The sequence below is a fragment of the Tachysurus fulvidraco genome, chromosome 24 (assembly GCF_022655615.1).
Source record: "Tachysurus fulvidraco isolate hzauxx_2018 chromosome 24, HZAU_PFXX_2.0, whole genome shotgun sequence".
Taxonomy (NCBI): domain Eukaryota; kingdom Metazoa; phylum Chordata; class Actinopteri; order Siluriformes; family Bagridae; genus Tachysurus; species Tachysurus fulvidraco.
The window spans coordinates 10295544-10317644 of NC_062541.1; the positions used below are offsets into that span (position 1 = coordinate 10295544).

General features: G+C 35.8%; 1 protein-coding gene across 2 annotated transcripts in view; it reads right to left on the bottom strand.

Moving 5' to 3' along the window:
- The window catches only part of csmd2 (CUB and Sushi multiple domains 2), a 288152-nt gene that overhangs the window by 260529 nt on the left and 5522 nt on the right, over positions 1 to 22101 (bottom strand). For both annotated transcript variants that reach the window (XR_007139415.1, XM_047808186.1), the window contains exon 2: positions 4883 to 5099. Coding sequence is in view for 1 of the 2 variants with exons in the window: in XM_047808186.1 (XP_047664142.1) it covers positions 4883 to 5099 (217 nt within the window). In the remaining variant the exon portion in view is untranslated. The remainder of the gene's footprint in view (positions 1 to 4882; positions 5100 to 22101) is intronic.

The window sequence follows — 22101 nt, forward strand, 5'->3', positions numbered from 1 at the left end:
AAAGAAAATGTAAAAAAAATATATACAAATAATACAATTTTCAGTAAGATATAGAAGAATAATTCAATCTCATAGATTATGCAGCTATGAATTTAACACTCAGGGAAATGTACAAACACACTCACATATACTGTATATACTTATGAGACGTTAAAACTTCTTTAAAAAACTTAAAGCCCTCCCCAGGGGGCATTTTAATATCTTTCAATGCGGTAGTGCAAAGAATAAAAGACGTCGAATTCTTATGAAGTGAAGCTTTGTTCGTTAAGTCCATATTTTAATAATCTCATATGAATCTAGCAGGTCTCATTTAAATGTATAAGAATAGCAGTCCCACGCAAAGTTTAGTCTATTTTTCATAAGATTTTAACCATATGCCTTTAGATTTATACGCATGCATCTCCGAGTGGCTGAACTGAATCACGATAGGAGGTCTAAAAGATCTTTAATCATGTAGTAATAGCATTACGGTTGAGGAAAGTATTATGTTTATTTGGTAATAGTGTGAATGGCGTGGAACAAACGGTTGTGTACTTACAGACAGACAGACTGCAGCATTCATTATACCTTTCAACTCTGCAATGTCCTACTGGGTTTAAATAAAACAAAAAAAATCCTTCCGATAAAAAAAAAAATGTTATTATTATTTCTTTTTTTGCCTGCCCATTCATCAGACATGCACAAATTCACCATGATGTGATGACACTGATTAAATGACAAACTCAAAAACACAAACGAACAAGGAAAAAACAGACAAAGGTGAACACAACAATCAAACCGGCCAATGGCAAGAGGAAGATGTGAAACACAGAAAGCCAACAGAAGGGTGTGCTGCTGTTGCCATGGGAACCGCAATGAAAATTGGCAGCACAAGAAAACAGCAAATCAGCTTATAACTCTCGACCATGAACTTCTGTTGTTCCTTGCGTCTAATTGATTTATGCAATGGATTCCTGGCATTTAGATGTCGTGTACCAAATGCATAATTAAGGAATGCACTGCTATAGGAGTTTTTGGTTGAGAAATGTTGTTTTAAAAGATCTTGTTTCTACTAATATTTGTAAAACATATGATGAAAATACATCATATATCTTGTGAAGGGTCTTTAGTAATCGGCCTTCTATCAGTTTTAATTGTAGATAATGGTATGTGGGGATGCTCATAATATGCATGAGGTATGAAATTGAAGAAGTATAAACAGTGTCAAGGAGTAAGAGTTAGAGACAGAGATTGACAAAAAGAGAACACGAGGGTGGTGGAAAAGAGGATGACACAGTGTATTTAATGGGATTGGATGGTCCTAGTCTAAGCTATGCTCTTGTGGCTGCTTTTGTAAAAGCTGGCTGAGGAGCAGCTATATATCACCAAGAGACTCGGCCCTGGGGTTAAACAAATAAATAAGAGCAATTAAACAGAGTGGCTACTACTCCTCACCCAGCTCTATATCTCCTCCACACCTCTCCACACACACACACACACACACACACACACACACACACACACACACACACACACACACACACATACACGACGCTGTAGGCCTCATCACTATTTATTGGAAAAGGTTTCTACCAAAAGCACTTAGTGGCTATCATGTTTTCTAGGTGCACATATTTAAACAAACATTTATGGCATCATGTTTCTATAAAACTGTTCTAATCATATTAATTGATGTGATATACTTTAGGAATCTCTGCAGCAAAATGAATAAGGAAAGCCCACGATGCTTCACCCATGCATCTCATAAACCCAGCACTGAAGCATAGCAATGTAGCGATGGTCCATTGGCTCCTCATTTGGTTTAGTTCCTCTGGATAAAAATTTACCACAGCTAATCTTATGCCACTTGTAAGTCAAAAGCCATTTCCACAATCAGCACATTGCTTGTGCTCTGAAAAAAAAAAAAAAAAAAACGACACGGCCAAGCATATATATTTCAGGATCATAACTCTGAAAGTGTCGCCATACCCTGCAGGATCTAGTGTAATCAGCGCATTCCTGTCACACCTAACAATGTTGAGCATCTACAGCAGCAGATGTGACACTCAGCGAGTGCACCACTGAACATACCACACTCGCTCGCTCACAAAATGCCCTCTGGCCTGCTACAGAGTTGGAACTTAAAGACAGGGGCTTAAAAAAAGCAAACCTTTTAACGTGAGCTGAATGCTAAAGATTAAAACAGCTGAGAGTTCAGCAGACATGCTAAGGGGTAAACAAGAAAAATCAATAAAAACATTCACATTACCTCACTTTCCTGAAAACACCTACACACACACACACACACACACACACACACACACACACACACACACACACACACACACATTCTGATTTCCATTGACGTGTGTGTGACTATAGCTAAATAATAATAATAATAATAATAATAATAATAATAATAATAATAATAATAATAATAATAATAATAATAATCTGATTCTTCTTCTTCTTCTTCTTCTTCTTCTTCTTCTTCTTCTCATTATTATTATTATTATAGCTTAACAGATTTAGTATTTGAATATACAAACACCAATGAGACTGTATTAAATGTCATCGAATAGAGAAAACATTATTAATAGTGCTACACTATATGCATTCATATGAAATTAGGAAAGGAAAAAACTCCTAAGAACTAGTTAACCGACTATTCACTTAAAAAAAGTTATTCATTTATTTTGTTCTTTTGACTAGTGTACCTAAGATATCTGTCGGTATTAGGTGGGATACATTTATATATAAAACAGCATTTTTTTTTTCAACGAAAGCATCAAAGAGGAGAATTTAGTTTATTGGTATATTCTCACAATAAATGTATTCATGCCATCTATCTCTTCCAGCTATTGTGAGAAACAGCTGAGAGTCAGTGCTTATTTATTTATGCAAATTAATGCATGAGCTTATAGCCTTTTGCTCAGAGCATAGAATATTTTTTATAGACTTATTTCAGCAAATGCTAACCTGTTATTACTCGTGTACTAGTAATACAGATGGTGTCAGAATGAATTTCCATGCTTCAAGGCTCTTAGGAAATAGTTGAAAAGTACAGCATTCAAATGTTTAAGTTTTGTTAATTTCCAACAAGATATATATATTTATATATATACACCATAATATAACTTATAATACACTACATATATATATGTAGTGTATTATATATATGGGATATTACATAATGGTGTTGCAGTATCTAAAACATGCACTTTATGTCCAACTGAACATCATTTTATTATTTAGACACATTAAAAGAATGACTCAACTGAATATGTGCTGCATTTTTAATTGCAAGATCAATAACTGAAAATGGCACATAGACCACAAATGCAAACATTACATATATCTATTCAGAGACCTTTCTGTAAATGACATGAGTCATCTGCACAAAAGGTTTAGGACATACCTGTCAATAAACCTTTGTGGGGTGAGCATTTTGAGCATGGAATCAGATACACTCATGCATGATTTTATTTGCCTTTGAACCGCCTCAATGACCACATAAAAAAATAAGGATAGAGAAGGAATAAAGAAACCATTACTGAGGTGCTTCTCTGCATTTAGGTGTAAATAACACTTCCCCTCTGTGTTCTATAAATAAAGCAAAAAAAAATCCCTTCAAAGTAACTAAATAACCACTGGCTTTATGGCCAAATAATATTTTTTCTGTTCTCTAATCGACGCCTCTCACTGCACACACCAATTAGTGCCACACATGGACACCTTCGCCTCTGCCTCCTGTCAACGATATCATCTCAATGAATATTGAGCCATACAATCAATCTACAATACATCAGTGCAAAGTAAAATGTCTGGAATTTGTACAAAGATTCTCCAAGCTAGTACAGAGAAGATCAGATTGTGTTTCAGTAATCCAATCAAACCCTTAAAGCTCTACAGGGTGTACGAGTGAGGGTTTACAAAAAGAGCAGAGAGCTGACAAGAGGCTTTATAAATAAATCTAATGCTTCTTCTGCTACTCAACAGATGAATAAATGTCAACTTGCAGATTCGGCCTTACAGTAAAAATCACATCGTGTAGAACGCCATGCAGCTCTTTGTTATTATGATTTATAAACAAATATATGATTGCCAACAAACAAACAACTATATAAAATAAACAAAAACTGAAACCCATTGAATATTTACTAATGTGCTGTATTAGTTCACAAGAAGCATATTTACTGTGAAGGAATACACTGAGACATAACACACAGTGGTTCCATAACGTTATGGCTAGGCTTCAGACTTCTAAATCATAATATCATATTGTTTAGGTTATCATCAGACTAGGCAGTGTGTAGTGATTTGAAAAACTATTGGCTACACCCAAGTGAAACTTTTCAACCTGTCACTCTACACATGTCCACCCTCAGAAGTGGAGTCCCCCAGGTTTGTGTTCTGAGCCCTGTGCTGTTTCACACATTATGCACCAATATAGACAGTGATAGATTTTTCTAATCCAAACATTATAATATTTAGATGCATATTAAAAACTTTTTGAGTGCACACTAATTTGCAGTGATGATAGGAATGTGTTTATATTGAGACAGGAAGTTTACACCATTTATTTCAAGTGAAATGATCATTACAGGTTACATTTGCCAAAACAGATTCAGTTTATGGACTGTTAAGGCATTGAGCACTGAGAGCTTCCTCTTACAGCACTACTATATCTTGTACTGACAAGGAGAGCCAAATTAATAAAATGTGTTAGAATCATGTGACAATCGGGAGGCTATCATAGCCCAGAAGAAGCCTCCAAACATCTCTGGTCTCACCATTCACATTAATGCACAAAAATAGTTTTATGCTTATAAGTCTTCAGAAGACATCGACTTTAAAGACATTGACGTAACTATGAATGACATGAAGAAATTGAGCTACTCACCGGGTCCGTAGGTTTCCAGGACTTGGCTGCCCATCGTAGACAGACAGTATGTCAAAGTCCTCTTCTAAAGCAAACCCTTGGAAAACCAGCTGTATCCGGTTGTGTTCTTGTGCCACAATCACCCATGTGCAATTGGCATAGTTCGGGTATCCGTAAGGGTATCCAGGGCTTTCTATCGTTCCATTTGGATTATATAGTGTGTAACTGCAGTTTTGAGCTGAGACAGAAAGACAAAAAAAAAACAGAGACATAATCAAACAGAAGTTTACTAATATTGAAATTAACCCCCTATGCTAGTCAAAACAAGCATTTCTCAAGTATTCTGCCAGAGATGACATACAGGGACATACAGTGTAATAGATGACTGCTATTTAGACCACCAACAGATACACAGCCTGCATGCCTAATGGCATTATCTTCACTGCTTTCTTAAAAAGTAATTACTGAGAACTAATTTTTGTGTGAAGTCATTAGACAGGATGAGCCCTCAACAATTAAGCGAGCCCGTGTGTGTGAAATGCCCATATTGTTGGCTGTGTGTGCTTTGCTGGTCAATAAGCTGTTTCCACAGTAACACATGGAGAAGAGGGAGGGGTGATGGTTATTAATGCCAGTAATTTTAATAACTTCCCATTGCCCACAGCTTTAAATCCCCTCCATGGTGTTAATTGCACTTGTCTTTGCGTTCTTGTCAATGGCCACTCATATGTTATCATTCTTCATGTGAAATTTTAATAACTCCGTGTCCTTCCATTCAGTAAAGAATTGGCTTATATTATTTCTTCTGGTCAGATCTACACCCACACTTTTAATTATTGCTATTTAATTCAATTATATGCTACAGTTTCCTATTATTAAACTGATTTTTTTCTCTTATGTATATCAATTATTCAGAAGATGTGTCAGTGTACACATTTCTTTATTTCTTTATTAAATATTCTTTATTACTTTATATATATATATATATATATATATATATATATATATATATATATATATATATATATATATATATATATATATATACTTTACAAAATATGTGTGTGTGTGTGTGTGTGTGTGTGTGTGTGTGTGTGTGTGTGTGTGTGTGTGTGTGTGTGCAAAAGAATGGTAACAGTGACAAACCTTAATCAGTCTTACTCAAATGGTGTTATTAAACATTCAAAATTTTTTATAATTATAGGAAAATAATCATCAACAGGGTGAAATGTTGTGTCAAATAACTGTCAAAATCGAAATCAAAATCGAAAGATAGTCAATATGTAATACTGTATGGTGGAATGTCTGTGAAACAATTTGTCCTTCTCTTTAAGTGTATTATGGCAGCTATAAACATTCTATTTTCAGCCTCTCTTTTTTCTCTCTCTTACAGATAATGAGTCATGTTACAAAGAAACCAGAAAGTTCTGCACACCCAAGAAAAAATGCACACACGGAAGTCTTCTTTCAACATGCCTCCCCACAAACCCTTAACATATCAGTGATGTGATATGAATTCTTTCTTTGTTAGGAAAAATTTTTTAAATCCACTTATTATTAGACTTTAATTATGTAATCATCCGCCATCCAAATGCAAGTCATTACTATAGAAAAACTGAAAAGAGTGCATTTGTGTAAACTTGTGATTTGCCTTACAGTCAGAACTATTGTCAGAGCCAATTAACCAGCTATCCTGGTGTAAAGATGAGAAGAATCCAAAAGAAGAGAATCTATTTGCAAAGATATTATTATAAAGCACAGGCAGTATATCCAATACCAAAATCTGAGGGAAAAACAGAAGACAGGCACTAATCCAAATAATCATAGAAGCAAACTGCGAGGCGAACAAATCCGAATCACAAACACGAAGAATCAAAAAACTAGGAAAACAGAACATTGAGTCAAGCAAGGAAAGTAAACACGGGCAATAGCAACAAGACTGACAATACTTTGCAAGGCATAAATGGCAGGCGCTTATTTCCAGGGATTTCAGTACAGCGTAACAGATATTGCGTCATCAGGTAGGCGTGGCCTATTTGATAATCTAACCCTAACCCTAACCATAACCATAGTTTTTGGTTGTTTATTTGTTTTCTAAAATAAATCAACCTGTATGACTGTTTTGTCCTTTGTAGTATGCTGTTTTTTTTAAAGAAGGCGTTTTTCCAAGACCTCCGGAAACACGCCCACTTTACATCGTGGTAACAAAACCCCTGGAATTTAGTGCCTGCATGGCTTAAATGTCACTAATGGTGGGAATTGACACCATGACCAGGAAGTTCTAGAACTCTATCGATGGCTCCCTCTGGTGATACGGAGTGGGGAAGTGCAGGTTACAGAACTGTTACAGAACCCACTTTCTACGAACGCCTCCTGGGTTGCACTCAAAGGCCACTCTATTAAAGTCTCTGCTGATGATCCACAACCTCTCCTTGGGCCCATAGCCCTACCAGTCCACCAAGTACTGTTAATGGCCTCTCCTTCTCCCGGAATCCAAGACCTTCCTCACCAAACATGCTGGGGATTTGTCAACGTCCAACAAAGGGGGTTGGTAGCCCAAGACACCCTGAAATAGGGTGAGCCTGGTGGAGTGAATGAGTGATATCAATGAGAACAGTGAAGTTAGTGCGGTGGTGACCATGCTATAACCCCGAATAAACCTCTGATAAAAATTTTGCAAACCCCAGGAAACACTGCAGGTCCTTGATGGTGGTGGGCACTAGACAGCTAAAGACTGGCTGATAAAAATACGTCAACACATCAGAGTCAAACCCCAGAGTCAATGTCAAGATGCTAGGCAACTGTGTAATACCCGAGTTTTACATACATTTTACGTAATTATTGTGATGAACTCTCAAGGGGGGGGAAGGTATAAGTAATAAGCTTTGTCAAACAACACGGTCAGGTACCTTGAATACATAAATAATTGTTCAATGTAACCATGAAGAAGGCCTTTAAATCTGTGATTAATGATAATACTTAATACAGTCATTAATGGTGCCGAATGTAAAATAGCCTTTTTATTGAAATAAGGTTTAAAATGCATGACACAATGTGGAGTGAAGAATAAAATAATAGATCCAGAATGTTAAGATCCTTTTTATAATGAAACCCTTTGTTTAGCCCTAAAGTGGACTCGTTTGAATAAGAGTTGATCATTGAAAATTAAAAATATATAATGTGAGGACAAAGCCAGGAAAAAAATGGAGGAGACTATTTATAAATTTTGAAACAATCTGTCTATAAAGATGGAAGAACAGTTTAAAACGCATTTAATATAAGTACATGTTTGGTTGCATAGGATACCTTCACAAAGGATGCATGAATATTTAGTAGATCCAAACAACTCACCAAACAATTTAGAGCAATTAAAGCAGTTTGTGCATGTTTTACAGATAATGACAGCATGGGAGAAGCATGCAGATCTGTTTTCTGCTATTTATACATTCATATACTGAAAATGACAAGATTTATACATCCAAACCTTCCAAGTTTAATCAAGTCATAAATGTGACCAAATGGAAAACCCTGAGTATTTTTAAAAAATGAAAAATTCTCACGGAAATTTATAGTAAAAAGAAAGGCCCATGTATGGTTTTAGATTTAGATAATCCTCTTTGGCTGCCAGCGAAATGCTGTGCCCTTTTCTAAACTATAAAAGAACAGATTACAGAATGACACTTGCAAATATTTTAAAAGTCGTGGGGGCTATGATAAGACACAAACAAATTTAGTTTTTCTCAAGCATGCTATGAAAGACTTAAAATGCTATTCTGCAGGGAGGACTAGTATTTGTTACAAGGAAAATAGGACTTTAAGCAGAATTTACTAAAGCTATTTCTGAGCTAGTTTCTTTCATCTCAGTCCTACAGGCACAGAGTGCAGCTGATCTCTGACCAGAGCAAAAGGTGGAATCTTTTCTAGGGCCAGAAAACATGTGCTAGCTCCAAACAATCCATCATGTCTTCACCTGATCCTGGGGGACAGCCTATCTGGAGTAAAGTGAGCATGGACCAGCACCAAAAGAGCATTTGACCTCTGCACGCTGACTTCTTTATGAGTGTATGGAGCTTTTTTCCCTTCACCAACAGAGACTACAGCTTAGCTGAAGAGCAGAAAAATAAGGTCACCTCAGAAGGCGGGGGTATTTACATTGAACTCGCGGTATAACCGTACTGAAAAAGCACTCTTACACCAAAGTCCTTTATTTGAGGTTGGAAAACAAGACTAAATACTTTGGAATTTATTTATATTTTGGCAAATTTGCTATATATTTGGGAAACTTATCCAAAGCAACTTACACTTGGGCATTAGTTATATAAATAATATGATCTTTTACAGCTATTCAAAAGAAAGGCTTGGCGGTGTTGTTACCACTAATAAAACAAATCTACATAAAGCTTGGAATAAAATATGAATAATACAAATATATTAAAAACAAAACAAAACAAACAAACAAAAAAAAAATCACATAACTATATAAAATGTTGTTATATAAAATATTCAAGGCCAGAATGCAGAGTTACTGTTAGTATACATAAACTATGGTAGTTTTTTCCAGTTGTGTTTTTTCCCCAATTATTTACAAATCACGATGCGTTTTATAATGGTCATCGGTCATTTAACTGAAAACTCTTCTGTGGCAGCTGACACTGAAGACTCTTCCATAAATTTTAAATATACAAATTATTACAAATTATACAGTAATTATAGCTAAATATAGTAAATATCAACATTATGCACAACAAAAGTCCCTGTTAATGAATTATGTTAGAAAGAGCTATGGGGTGCTAGAAATGATAATGTACTGAAATGAACATAATAATATAAACATTTGATTTGAAATACTATTGTTATACTGTATATAAGTTTAATCAATACGTTTGGAGCTTGAGAATTCAACAGCACTGTGGTATAGCAGCACATAATGCAGAGCATATAATTCTATGGCAGCTCAAGTAGTATCTCTCACTGTAAGCAATTCTCACATGTTTTTAGAATGCTTCTTATTCAATATATAATAATTGGCAGATGAGAAGGGTTGTACATCTGTAACCTTTATTCAGAAACTTCTTCACAAGTGCAAAACTACAGTGAATATCTAAAGGAATTATGCGTCTGCTGCACACAACCGGATGTGCTCACAAAGCCTTTACAATTCTGTCTTTTTTTGTCAATAGTATCTACCTTATTGCAGAGCTACTGTATTTCCTTTGATGACGCACATGTAATATTTTCAACAGGCGCTCACTTTAACAGAGTTTACTTACAAGTTGGAGATGGACAGGTAACAACACAATGATGCAAGGAAAAACAGTCAATAGCAATGATGTTCTGGTCAGTATGAGGAAAGTAAACAGCCAAACAATAATAAGAAGCTAAAAGAAGCCGAAAGAAGAACATTCAGAAAGGAGCTCCATGGACTACAGCAAATTATATTGTAGTAAACCTGGAATACATTCATTTCTGTGTACACATTCTACTGCCTTAACTCCAGAGTACAAAAATAACCAAGTTTATTCAGTCGTTAGAATATTTCCTCCAAAATACAACTAACTGGAAGTCACAGAATTCAAATCCACAACATTATAATCACAGAATCAAAGATAAAACGAAACGATACCTATTTCCAACTGACATACCAAAATAAAGCTTCTTCTTCAATTCAGTTTGAACTGTATATTTTATATAGTGACTTTCTCAATAGTCCCAAAGCATCTTCACAGAATTTACAGAAAAGTCCAAAGGGAACCTTTTCAAGGTGACACACAACTGTACGCTACATCCGTATACCGTCAAGTGAAACAGCAGTTTGGTCATTTTGGTGAAGCACCATGACCTTTACAATTACACACTAACGTTTGGTTATCCACATATTCTTAGATCACATTCAGCTGTTTTGCTGAATCATTGCACATATTTTGCTTTTTGCACAAACAGGGCTCTACTCATACAACAGAGACAAACAGTATATATTGGATTATACTGCATTTTCTCTGAATACCAAAGAAGATTTTTTTTTATATGACCCATGTTACTTTTGCCTTCATCATGTCAGCTGATGAAAATGCAAACCAAAAATAAACTCTCATACTGTACACCAACACATGTATTGATTTTTCTTTTCAAGTCATGTGTCAAAGTCTTGTTTCAGAAGATGCTCCTTCATGTGATCTTTTACTGTGTTCACTCAGAAATAAAAGCAAAAAATGAGTTTGCTGATGCCTAGTTATTTATACCTAAGCGACACCGAGATTTTTTTTATATATAATAACAGTAGGCTTTAATATAACTAACACCTTACAGTCATGTGTACTATGTGCAGAATACGTTTATATGTGAAACGGCAATTGGAGTGATTCAAGTATAGTCTAAATGTAGACAATTTCAAAAAATGATTAATGATTTGCTTATAAATTATTTCAGAAGTCTCGATAGTGTTTCCATGTCACAGTTTCAGGGTCCTGAGTTAGATTTGGAGAGCAGTTTACTGTGTGTGAGGAATTTTACATGTTCTCACAGTGTTCACAAGAGCTTTTTTGCGTCTGGCCATGCTGGATTGCCCCTAGGTGTGAATGAGTACATGCTGTGTGTGTACTGTATGTGTGTGTGTGTGTGTGTGTGTGTGTGTGTGTGTGTGTGTGTGTGTGTGTGTGTGTGTGTGTGTGTGTGTGTGTGTGTGTGTGAAAAGTGCCTTGTGCCCAGTGTTCCTGGAATAGGCTCCACTTCCATTGCGATCCTGCCAGAATAAAGCAGTAACCAAATATGAATGACTGACTAAAATAAAACTTATTTTATCATTATCCTCCTATTATTTTTCAATTTCTCATTTTTTAAATACTTTATTTACTTTAGCACATATTCAGTCATGTCTTCATACAGAGTCTTTCTATCAGCAGTTGTAAGGTTGTGAAGGTCCTTGGGGATCCACCTCATCAATATTTGTCTTTGTGTTCAAGTTCCTAACACACCCAGGGTTAAAATCATTCGAACATTTTACACCCACCATCTTGGATGCAAGGAAGAGACTAATTTTCTATCTGCTTAATGGGATCAAGAATGTTAGTGCAGGGGTTTTATTTTTATGCTCTCTAAATGTAAAATACAATGTGAAGACTATATAACATTGGATGGATGCTTTTATTTGCGTGCCCTTTTAGCATATTCGGAACATCCCGCTTTGCCTGGGCTCTTTATTTTCACCTAGAATTACCTACATAAAGGTTTATATAATGCAACACATTAGATTCATATCCATATTGTTGCTAGTATACAGTAAACAGTTCTTTAATGTTTATTATCTTTTATAAAGGATTTCTATTAGAATTCATAAAGCCTCTATTGTTAAGTTATTGTTGAGACTTTAAGGGTCCTCCAAAAGAAACAAACCAAACATCCCTTGAGAGTGCTAGATGGAACAATGTACATGACCTTGGAGTTCAATATATTCCAGGTTTCTAAGACTCTAAGACTTCTCTTACACACTCTCACCCACACATGCTTTACATAATACAGTGTGTTAGCCACATGACCATAATGTTGCTAGTGTATATTAATACTCACACTTTATATTCCTAATATTGTGCTGCTGTAAAAGTTTAAATTCTTCATTAAGGATAAATAAAACCAAAAAATCCTTAAGGGTGTTACCATTTCATCCCACTATGTTCTCTTATTGTCCACGTTCTCTGTCTCTTCCATAAAATTAATTCAGTACCTTTACCTTTCCCTTTATCTTTTTGCCTACATTAAAATCCATGAGACTAACAGACTGTTTTACCCGTCTGTCACTCCTTATTTTTAACTTTGTTTTTGTTACTAGCCACAGTCACATGTTTAAAGCATGTCTTCACCCGTCTGCACAGCACGTCTCCAGCTAATTGTGTCTTTGTCTGCTGTTATTAACATTTATCAGACATCCAGAGCAGCTTACACTTTTTAGTTTTATACAACTGAGCACATGAGGGTTAAGGGCCTTCTCAGGGGCCCAGCTTGGTGGATTTGAATACACAACCTCCCGATCCGTAGTCGAACATCTTAACCACTAGGTTACCATATCCCATGAACATTGAGTAATTCTAACTTACATGAATTAAGACCCACGTTGATATCAGTTATTATTAAACTCTAAATCAAACTAGTTGGATTTGGAACTGTAGCTGTAACTAGTAGTTGTCATAGCTTGGTGATTAAGGTGTTGGGCTGTGAGTTTGAGTCCAGGCCCACCAATCTGTCTCTGCTGGGGTCCTGAGCAAACCCTTAACCCTCAAATGTATAAAACGAAAGCTGATTTGGACAACAGCATCTGCCATTGCTGAAAAATATATAACTCTGCTCTGTTTGTTTCCTGTTATGTATATGACCGTATTGTCTGGTCTCACTTTATAGGCATTGTGGGGTATTTTTCTGTTTGTTTTAATGCAGAGTAATCTTTGTACTGTACATTAGAACGACTACATAAAACATTACATGTTTCTGGTTTTGCAGTCGCCATTATTTGCTTTGTAGTTGGCTTAAGGGGCAGTGGACTGTAAGTCTCAAGTGTATTGTACAATAGCATGTTAAGCCACAAAATTTAGCAAATTGTAAGATGATTATTTTTATACTCAGTTAAAGTCATATACAACAGAATTGTTCCCATTTGCTCCAGCAGTCTCTGCAATTTCCTATTCGTTATGAACAGCAAAATATTTCTAAACTGTTTCATCTTTCTGTCAAAGCACATAACTTTCCTTCCACATTGCTAATCTATGCTGCTGTGCCATATATATCATATATCATCTGTTCTCAGGAAATCTCTCTGCTCAGACCTTCCTGACAGCATTGTTGTGTCTTAGACATGCAATGAAGAAGCAGACTGACATGCTTAATTAACCCTTTTTACCAGGACACTGGCATTCATTCCTACCGGTGGAATGGAAATTGACTTATTGGACATTTTCTATTTGTATAAACAAATGAAATATTATCACCTCAGGTCCGACATAAAATTAGTCAAGACAGTGTTGTCTGAGTGTCTACTTTCATTTGAGGCATTAAGCACCACTGTTGTGTGTGTGACATGTCAAAGAAATTCAATGCTGAACATGGACAACACAAAAACATTTTTTTTGGCCTCTAAAGAAAAAGAGTTAAAATCAAGAATTTTATTCAGGTGAATAAAATTCTTGAGTTAAAATCAAGAATTTTATTCAGGTGAATATCAAAGATGTGAAAACTGTTCTGAATCATTTGGTTCCAATTTAGAGTTTTCTTTGTCTGGCAATAAAATAAGAACTAGTACTGAACAGTAAAAAAAAAAAAACATTTCTTGACTGTTTTGGGCATTAAAATGCTTGGAGGATTAATAATATTTTGTATTAGGCATCTGAATTTGTGTATAATAAAAGATGTACCATCTTTTATTATACACAATCAGCTCCACCAGAAACATTTAAAAAGGGATGAATAATGAGATCGTGTCTATGGTGACATTAGCTTTTCTACACAATGTTAATGTGCATATTGTATACATTTTACAAGCCAGTGTCAGCGAAATTAGTCTGCAAGATTTAGTGCGGAAATTTCAATATGCATTCTTTTATATAAAACCTGGATGTGCAATCATTTAAAGCATTATTTCAATCCAAGTCATACAGCTAACAGAGTCAAAGAAAGGATGCATTGCCATCTGATCAAAGGTACTTTGCCAGTCCACCATATTACTTATGCATTATAAAATGAGATGATGTATTAAATTGATCCCTGCAGGAAAAAAATATGTATCAAAAACGGTGTTCCATTTCTCCTTTAGCTCAGGTATCTGTAAAATGTTGTGTGTGAATTCAGTGAAGGCTGCGTGAAGCACAAAATTATACAATGAATAGAAAATAGAAGAGTGGTGAGCTCTCGCTGCCTGCTCATGCGTCTGGATTTCATGCATCATGTTAGGGCTTCAGAAGCGAATGTGCATGGCTACACAGAAACTGATGAAATGCCTTGACCTTGTTAAGTGGGACTACGGAGACCACTTCGAGAACCTAGCCATGTTTGTTTTGCCTCTGCTGTTGTTTTGTTGCTACAGGGCCGCTGCGCTTCGGCATGACACTTTGATGAATCGATCGCTGCCGTGCCATACGCAGACAGGACAGCAATCCTACAGAGTGTCCACAAGCAGGCCTCAGGAGAAACAGACAAAGAGGAGAGACAAAGTGTGGGAGTGAAATGAAATTAAATAAAATTAAATTAAACTAAATAAAATGGACCTGACAGTGTTGGATTACTTAGAACACCCATCAGTTTGCATGTTTCCTTTTTTGTAGTAAAACATGCCCAACCAATGATGTCATTCATTGGAGAAAAATGTCAGTACGTAATGTTTGTTGACAAAGATAAACCATTAAATCCCTGTTTATACACAGCAGAATAATCGATTTGTAAATCACAGCTCTGTGGATGTTGACTCTGGATGCGTATATTCTGCTGTGAGTCTATGAGAGGTTTTTTAAGATGAAATCACATTTTTTTCCAAGCAATCCTCTTACTGAGGCAATGAATTAAATGTATTCTCCTGCTTCTCTGTCTGTAGTCTGTTCATAGCTCGCTCTGTTATTTCATGTTCTCTTCACTCAGGCTAGACATAAAGAACCAGCATGATCAAGAAGAAGGACTGACTCTGGCAGACTTTCATGGTTGCTAGTAATTCAAGTCCAGCTATCCTGCAGAGGGAAGAGGTAAATACAGAATGCTGCTGTTTCCAGAAAGCTGAGATTGCTGTCAAAACAATCCATCATTAAACGATTTGTTGTGTGTAAAGTAAATGAAACCGATACAACGTCTTCTGAATCAAAATTGAAGGTACACAACATTAGCCTCCTACCTAGCATAACACAGCACAACAAACGTCATTAGGTCCAGTCAGAATAGCTTTCATTAGCTTCCTTATTGACGTTAGCTATGCCTGCTGACCTTGCTTACAATAGTTTTGTTAGCTTTGTTACCACAGATAAACTGTTTACAAAAATATAGCTTACAAAAATATAGTTGTTATTTTTCCTGATAAACTTACTTAGCATCCATATGCATTTAGCTCAATATTTAACTATAATTCCAGCCTTTAAAGCATACAGTAGGATATAAATAAAAATTACAAGCATAAGGAACACTGTTAGCTCATGAGCTCTTTCAGCTGTAGTTATGCTGCATTGGCATTAAAAGCAGTATACGCAGTTCTTGAATTTATAGGTATTTTTGTTTTATTTTGTTTTGTTGTAATCAGAATTGCTATTATAATTCTCTTCTCCTATAAGAGGATGGGTTTTAGTGAGTGAAGAATTGGGAAGAATTGTTATAACAGGAGATGCAGGTAAATACTACCAGCTCAAAGCTTTATTTTCCACCTTTTATTTCTTCTGTTAATACACTTGCTTTTTGTTTTACTTCAACAAATATTCAGTCTATAAAGCATACATAACATTTACAAGCTTAATTAACACAGATTTCTCTTTTGTTTATTCACTGCATATTTTGTTCATTTATGAAAATAAATGTTTAACACTGCTTAAAACAATTCCACCATTCAAGGCATAGCAATATCCTGATAATTCTGGTGGTCTGCAGTAGTAGTTTAATGGAATGTGGTGTATGAATATTCATTAGTTTTCGAATACCTGCTTAGCTGTTTGATGAGCCAATATCTGAATACTGGCATAACCATTTGGATAGGTATTATGTCATTATTCAGTGTTAAAACAAATTAAGTATACAAATAAGCTTGACAGCCTTTCCTTGCATGCAGATGTATGTGTGACCAGATATGAAGCCCATGGGACAATATAATGATAATTAGATTCCAATCATCTCCAGTACAACTCCATTAGAAGCATCAAGTAAAAATGGACATAAATCAGAGACTAAAGGTTTTCAGAGTCCATTTGCACCAGAAGTGGCACTGCACATTGCGGCATGCCTCATCCTGTCCATGGCACTTTTTATTTTACACCAGCCGCTGCTGTTGCCTGGGGCATTCATTTTAATGCACTCATTCATGGACTTAGTACATATAACATGCAAATATCTGTGACCTTAAGATTATAATGAACATGTGTTGCCACTGTGATCACAGGAGCACTGGAAAGTCTTTAATCCAATCAGATTCTTGAGCATTTTTCAAATGTCAAAATGTCTGTAGCCTTTTAAACTCAATGACTCTGTTTTTACAGGAGGAAAGTTTGAAATTAACTGATTCTACTAAGGCTAACTACTGTATCACACTGACATTCACTAAAAGGTTTTATATTTCATATTTCTCAGTATTGTAAATGTCTGTCAAACACATAAACATATGTGACACACTGACAACAGAAAGATTTAATTGAAGCGAAAATTGATATGTGATTACAGCATATTCATCACAGCATTATGCTCTCCTCATGGGTTACAAAATATCTGTTCATGAACAGATGTAATACAGTTAGGCTCATTTTATTCAAATGGTGAGCATCTAGTCAGGCAAAAAAGGCACTAGAGTTTTAACTGTAGTAAGAAGTAATCTGGTAAGTCTCAGCGCAAACCTACAGTAATGTTTAAAACCTTGTTTTTTTTTTGGTAGATTTTTTTTTTTTTTTAACTTTCAGACATTCTTTAGCATTAATACTGAAGCAACTGAACATGGCTACAGCTAGCTTGAATGTTTAGTACAACTCATTAAATAGCTTTTACTAGAGTTAGTTAACAGAGCTAGTAGCTAGTTAGCTTATGTGGTTTTACCAAAATCAATGCATTACGAACTGATGAAGTGGTATCAGATTTACATAAAGTTAGACATTGATCCAATTTGAACACCATATTAAGAAGATTGTCGCTAAGTTGGGGTCCAGAATTTGTGCTCTAGATCTACTCTCATTTTTGCATAAAGTATTTTAGCCTGAAGTCTTGTTTGCGTTAGTACTCAGGAGTAAAGAAAGCAGTGTCTCTAACATGACTAAAAAGAAGGATTTTCTTGGGCATATCATACAATGTCTTTAATTTTCACAATTATTTGTAATAATTTTCTCCATAAATGTTCCTGTTCTTCTAAACATGAGTTAAAGTAAATCTGAATTGAGTCGAACTCTATCAAGCTACTTTATCAGTGATATACTGTATACTGTGCTTAATCAGTTAGAATAATGTTGGTGACTACAGCAAGTGGGACTATAAAATGTGTTCACCAGCTAGTTAAATGTCAGAGAAAATAGTTTCTATTAAAATACAGCAAAGTGTCAGCAATGCAACAGATGACACATATAAGACAGGATTTTAAAGTTTTAGGACTTCTTTAAAAACATTAGTATTTAAACTATAATATAGTACAAGTTGACCTTAAACATAAAGAGCAGCATTACTCATACCTGTATGCTTAATTTGGCCTTTCTTATTCAAAGCATTAACTGCATGCATTGTGCATTTACTGACATCAAGAGAAACTTTAAATATCATGACAACTCCTTTCCCATGACATATAACATAAAGAATGGTTTGTTTGTCTGGGTTAAATACTTCGGTGCACTTCCTCTCTCTCTTAATGCCCCTGAGGAAAAGCAAATCTGCTAAGAGGAAAATTGATCAAGAATAGCTGAAAGGTGTGTTATTTCACTGTTGCTACAAATAAGTTCAGTCAGAGTCGGAGTAGTGATCTCTAATGGTGGTGCATCAATGGTTAAGTGACTGAACTTACAACTGAACAACAACGAAAATGTACATTGACAATTATACATTATACCTTTTAAAAACTCATTCTCATTAAACATATGAACCCCCTATATATATAAGGGGCTATTTTTTTGCCTTGTTTCGCTTTTTTAGTTTGTTGAGTGTATACTATTCTTCTATATTTGTTATTTATGGTCATTTGGCCGTTTATCTATTATATTCTGCATTTTTGGATCATGCTACAATTCAAACACCCACAAACGTTCATTAAAAAAGAAAAGCCGGTTTCTTAAAATGCTCATTTGTATTTTGCAGGATTCTTGCATGATATTATCATTTCAAAGGCTAAACTCTCAGATAAAAAGTGCATGCTCACTATTCAACAACAGGCCAAACAAGCAAAATCAAAATATGCCAACCCAAAGGGTAAAATTGACCTACTCATAACCACAAATCTCTGTTGGCACAACTATTTTCCAGTCTAATGTGCCAGGGCATATGCCTCCAAAGTACATCATAGCAGGATTAACCTAAGAATGCCCGCCATTAGAAAGGAAATCGCCAACCTCAGCTTTCCGGAGAGAAGCTATACATTAGCTTAATGTCTTTGCGGAGTGATGGTGTTGGCCTTTAATAGCATGGCAAATGCAGCGGAAAGACAAGAACATTGGCCCTACTTTGGTTAGGTGGCATCTTTTGTTTTTTCAGTGGATTGGACGGTTAATAATGTAAACAAGCAGCAAAGACACAACAATCCATGTTGTAAACATTTGTATTGTACTTAACATATTTAGGAATTTTAAATTCTATATTATACTCACATATACACACATTCACACCATCTCAGCATTGTGTTCACATTAATTATGCATCCACTATGCTGAGTGACTAATCAGATATGCTGTAACTAACCTGAGGTGAATACTCAGCTAAAATTTCTGCTTGCATCTCAAACACAAATGATGTCAGTCATTTCAAGGTGAGTCACGCATACTGTACATGTCAGTTGTTTTAGACGAGCAGAATTAGCTTAAAATGAATTCGCCTTCTTTTTGAGCGTCACATTTCAACAAGGCATGTATCTGTGCAGGGATGTGAATAATGTGGTATTGCAGACAGTATCTTGTGTGCTCTCATCCCCATTACCAAGCCACAATGATCCAGTGTTCAGTGCTGTCATATAGGGTTGCAGAGAAATTGCCTTAATATGGAAATATGCAACCATGACTTCAGCTTCCGTATTCTTATCTTTCTGCACAACAAGCAACATTCATGTCCAGCAACATTCTTATGAAACTATTCTATATAGCTTTTCTTCTAGTCATATGGAGCAAGGTCATGTTTGTGAGTGAGTTTATTTAGCTTCTTTCTAAGTAATACTCCTTGAAACGGCAAGCTGAAAGGTTTGAGAAGAGGAGGAGAGATGTCGAACGACCCATGTAGTCGGTTTGTTTATTGTTCACTGCTCAGGCAAAAGCAGTTTTCATGCCATCCCCATGACAACGAGTATGGAGCAAGGGAGTGAAAGGACAGAATCTCAATAAGAGGATACCCTCGCTACTTCGAGATCACCAGTCATGCAGCGCTAACTCTAAACTCTTTTCCTCAACAGTTATTAATGTAAATTTGTCTACAGAAAAGAACATTAACAGCAAAGAATTGCTCAACAACTAAGAACAAATCGGGGATTTCCTCATCCACCTGCTTTGTTTACATTACCGTGCTTTATTTACTTCCATTTCCTGTATAAATTTTTCATTTCTACATTTGTCCCACAAGCATGTGCAGAATCAGTACTTTCAGTCTAGTGGAGTGATGTTTTGTCACACCTTAACTGTGGTGCAGTTTTAAAATATCCTTTTCAAAGCTCTCTGTATAACAAAAAAAATGTTTTTTTTTTCTTTTCACACTAATCCAGCAAAGCTTCAAAGTACAATAACATACAAAAGTATTCATCCTTCCATTCTTTGATTGTGATCAAGGTTTCCAGTGGATCCAGAGCTTAAACCTTAGAACACTATGTGAGGTGGGATTACACCATGTCTAGCCAAGCAGAATCCAGAGAACCTGTAGGAAACCCACATGGACATGTTGAGAACATGAGAAACTCTATACAGACAGTAATCTGTGCTCAAGATTGAACCTAGTGCCCTGGAGTGGCACCAAAATTCAGCCGACTAAAGAATCTCTACGGAAACTACGCTTTTATTTATACTTATGTTGATACTGACATAATCTCAGTTTTGGAAGCCGCTCTGTTAGCTTCTGTTTTCAGAGGCACTACGATGGTGTGTTCTCTGTTTCCTAGATCTGTGTCATGTCACTCATGATCATATAGCTGAAGATACTCCGCTACGCACTAATCATACAATCATCCTTCATTTCGCTCTGCTATTGAGAATATACAAAGCACAAAAAGAGTCTTCTGCCAGTTATGTTTTGAGAACATTATAAGGTACTTCTTGTAATGCCACAAAACATGACATGTCTTAGCTATTTTTATCCATACTTGTGTGCCCGTTGATTACACAGAAATATTCATTACACATAAACATCAAATTTGATTCTTTCTTATTGTGCATGCTGTGTATATGAACAGGATTAATTTTTTGTGTTTCTTGTCAATAATTGGTCAATTGTTTAGCCTTGGAGACATAGAGTTGGTCTTATTTGTAAAGAAATATACGTGATCTATATGATATCTCACTGATTTTGGAAACACATAGCTGCATATGCCATCCTTTCTTTCATACATACATGCATCTTCAGTAATAATCTTTGTCCTTCACAGGGTGCCATGCACACTCCGGAAGAGGTAAGTGGTAGCTCAAGTGGTTAACGTGCTGGGCTGTTGATTGGAGGAACGGGGTTCAATGTAATGAACATGTGACAAAATAAAGGCTTCTACTTCTACAACAGAAATCTCAGTCTCTCCTCTGGGCAATTTAGTGTAGCCAGTGCACCTAGAACACTCTGGAAACTGGAGATCCTGGAATGAGCCCACACAGAGAGAGGTATTACAAGCAAAGCTAGAAATAGGTAATCAGAATCAAACTTGGAATCCTGGAGCTGTGAATGTAATCTACTTCACCAACTTGCTGCCGCTATTAGTAGTCATAGTTTTGGTTGTAGTATTGCACAGAGATTAATGAAATATTGAGTAAATCTGTTCATATAACAATTAGTTCTGGTGCACTAATCAGTCTGGACAAGCAGCGTTTCAAGTCTGACGTTGTCTTATAAGTGGAAATTCAGTTACTCAGTTTGCTTAAGTTGTTTTATAGAACTGTGGTATAAAAGCAATGGTGGTGTTGTATTGAATATCAGGGCGACTAATACCTTATAATACCTACAGCTAACTCACAGCCGTGCTGATATTAAGTACAACAGTCTAACTTGTCTGATATTGCTAAATTAATTAATGAAATAATCATTCCAGTAAATCTTTTTCTATTTCAGTTTTTCCTGTTAGGGGTCGCCACAGTGAATCATCTGTTTCCACCATCCTCTACTCTCACAACAGTTAACTTTATGTCCTCTTTCTACACATCCATACTGTATATCTCCTC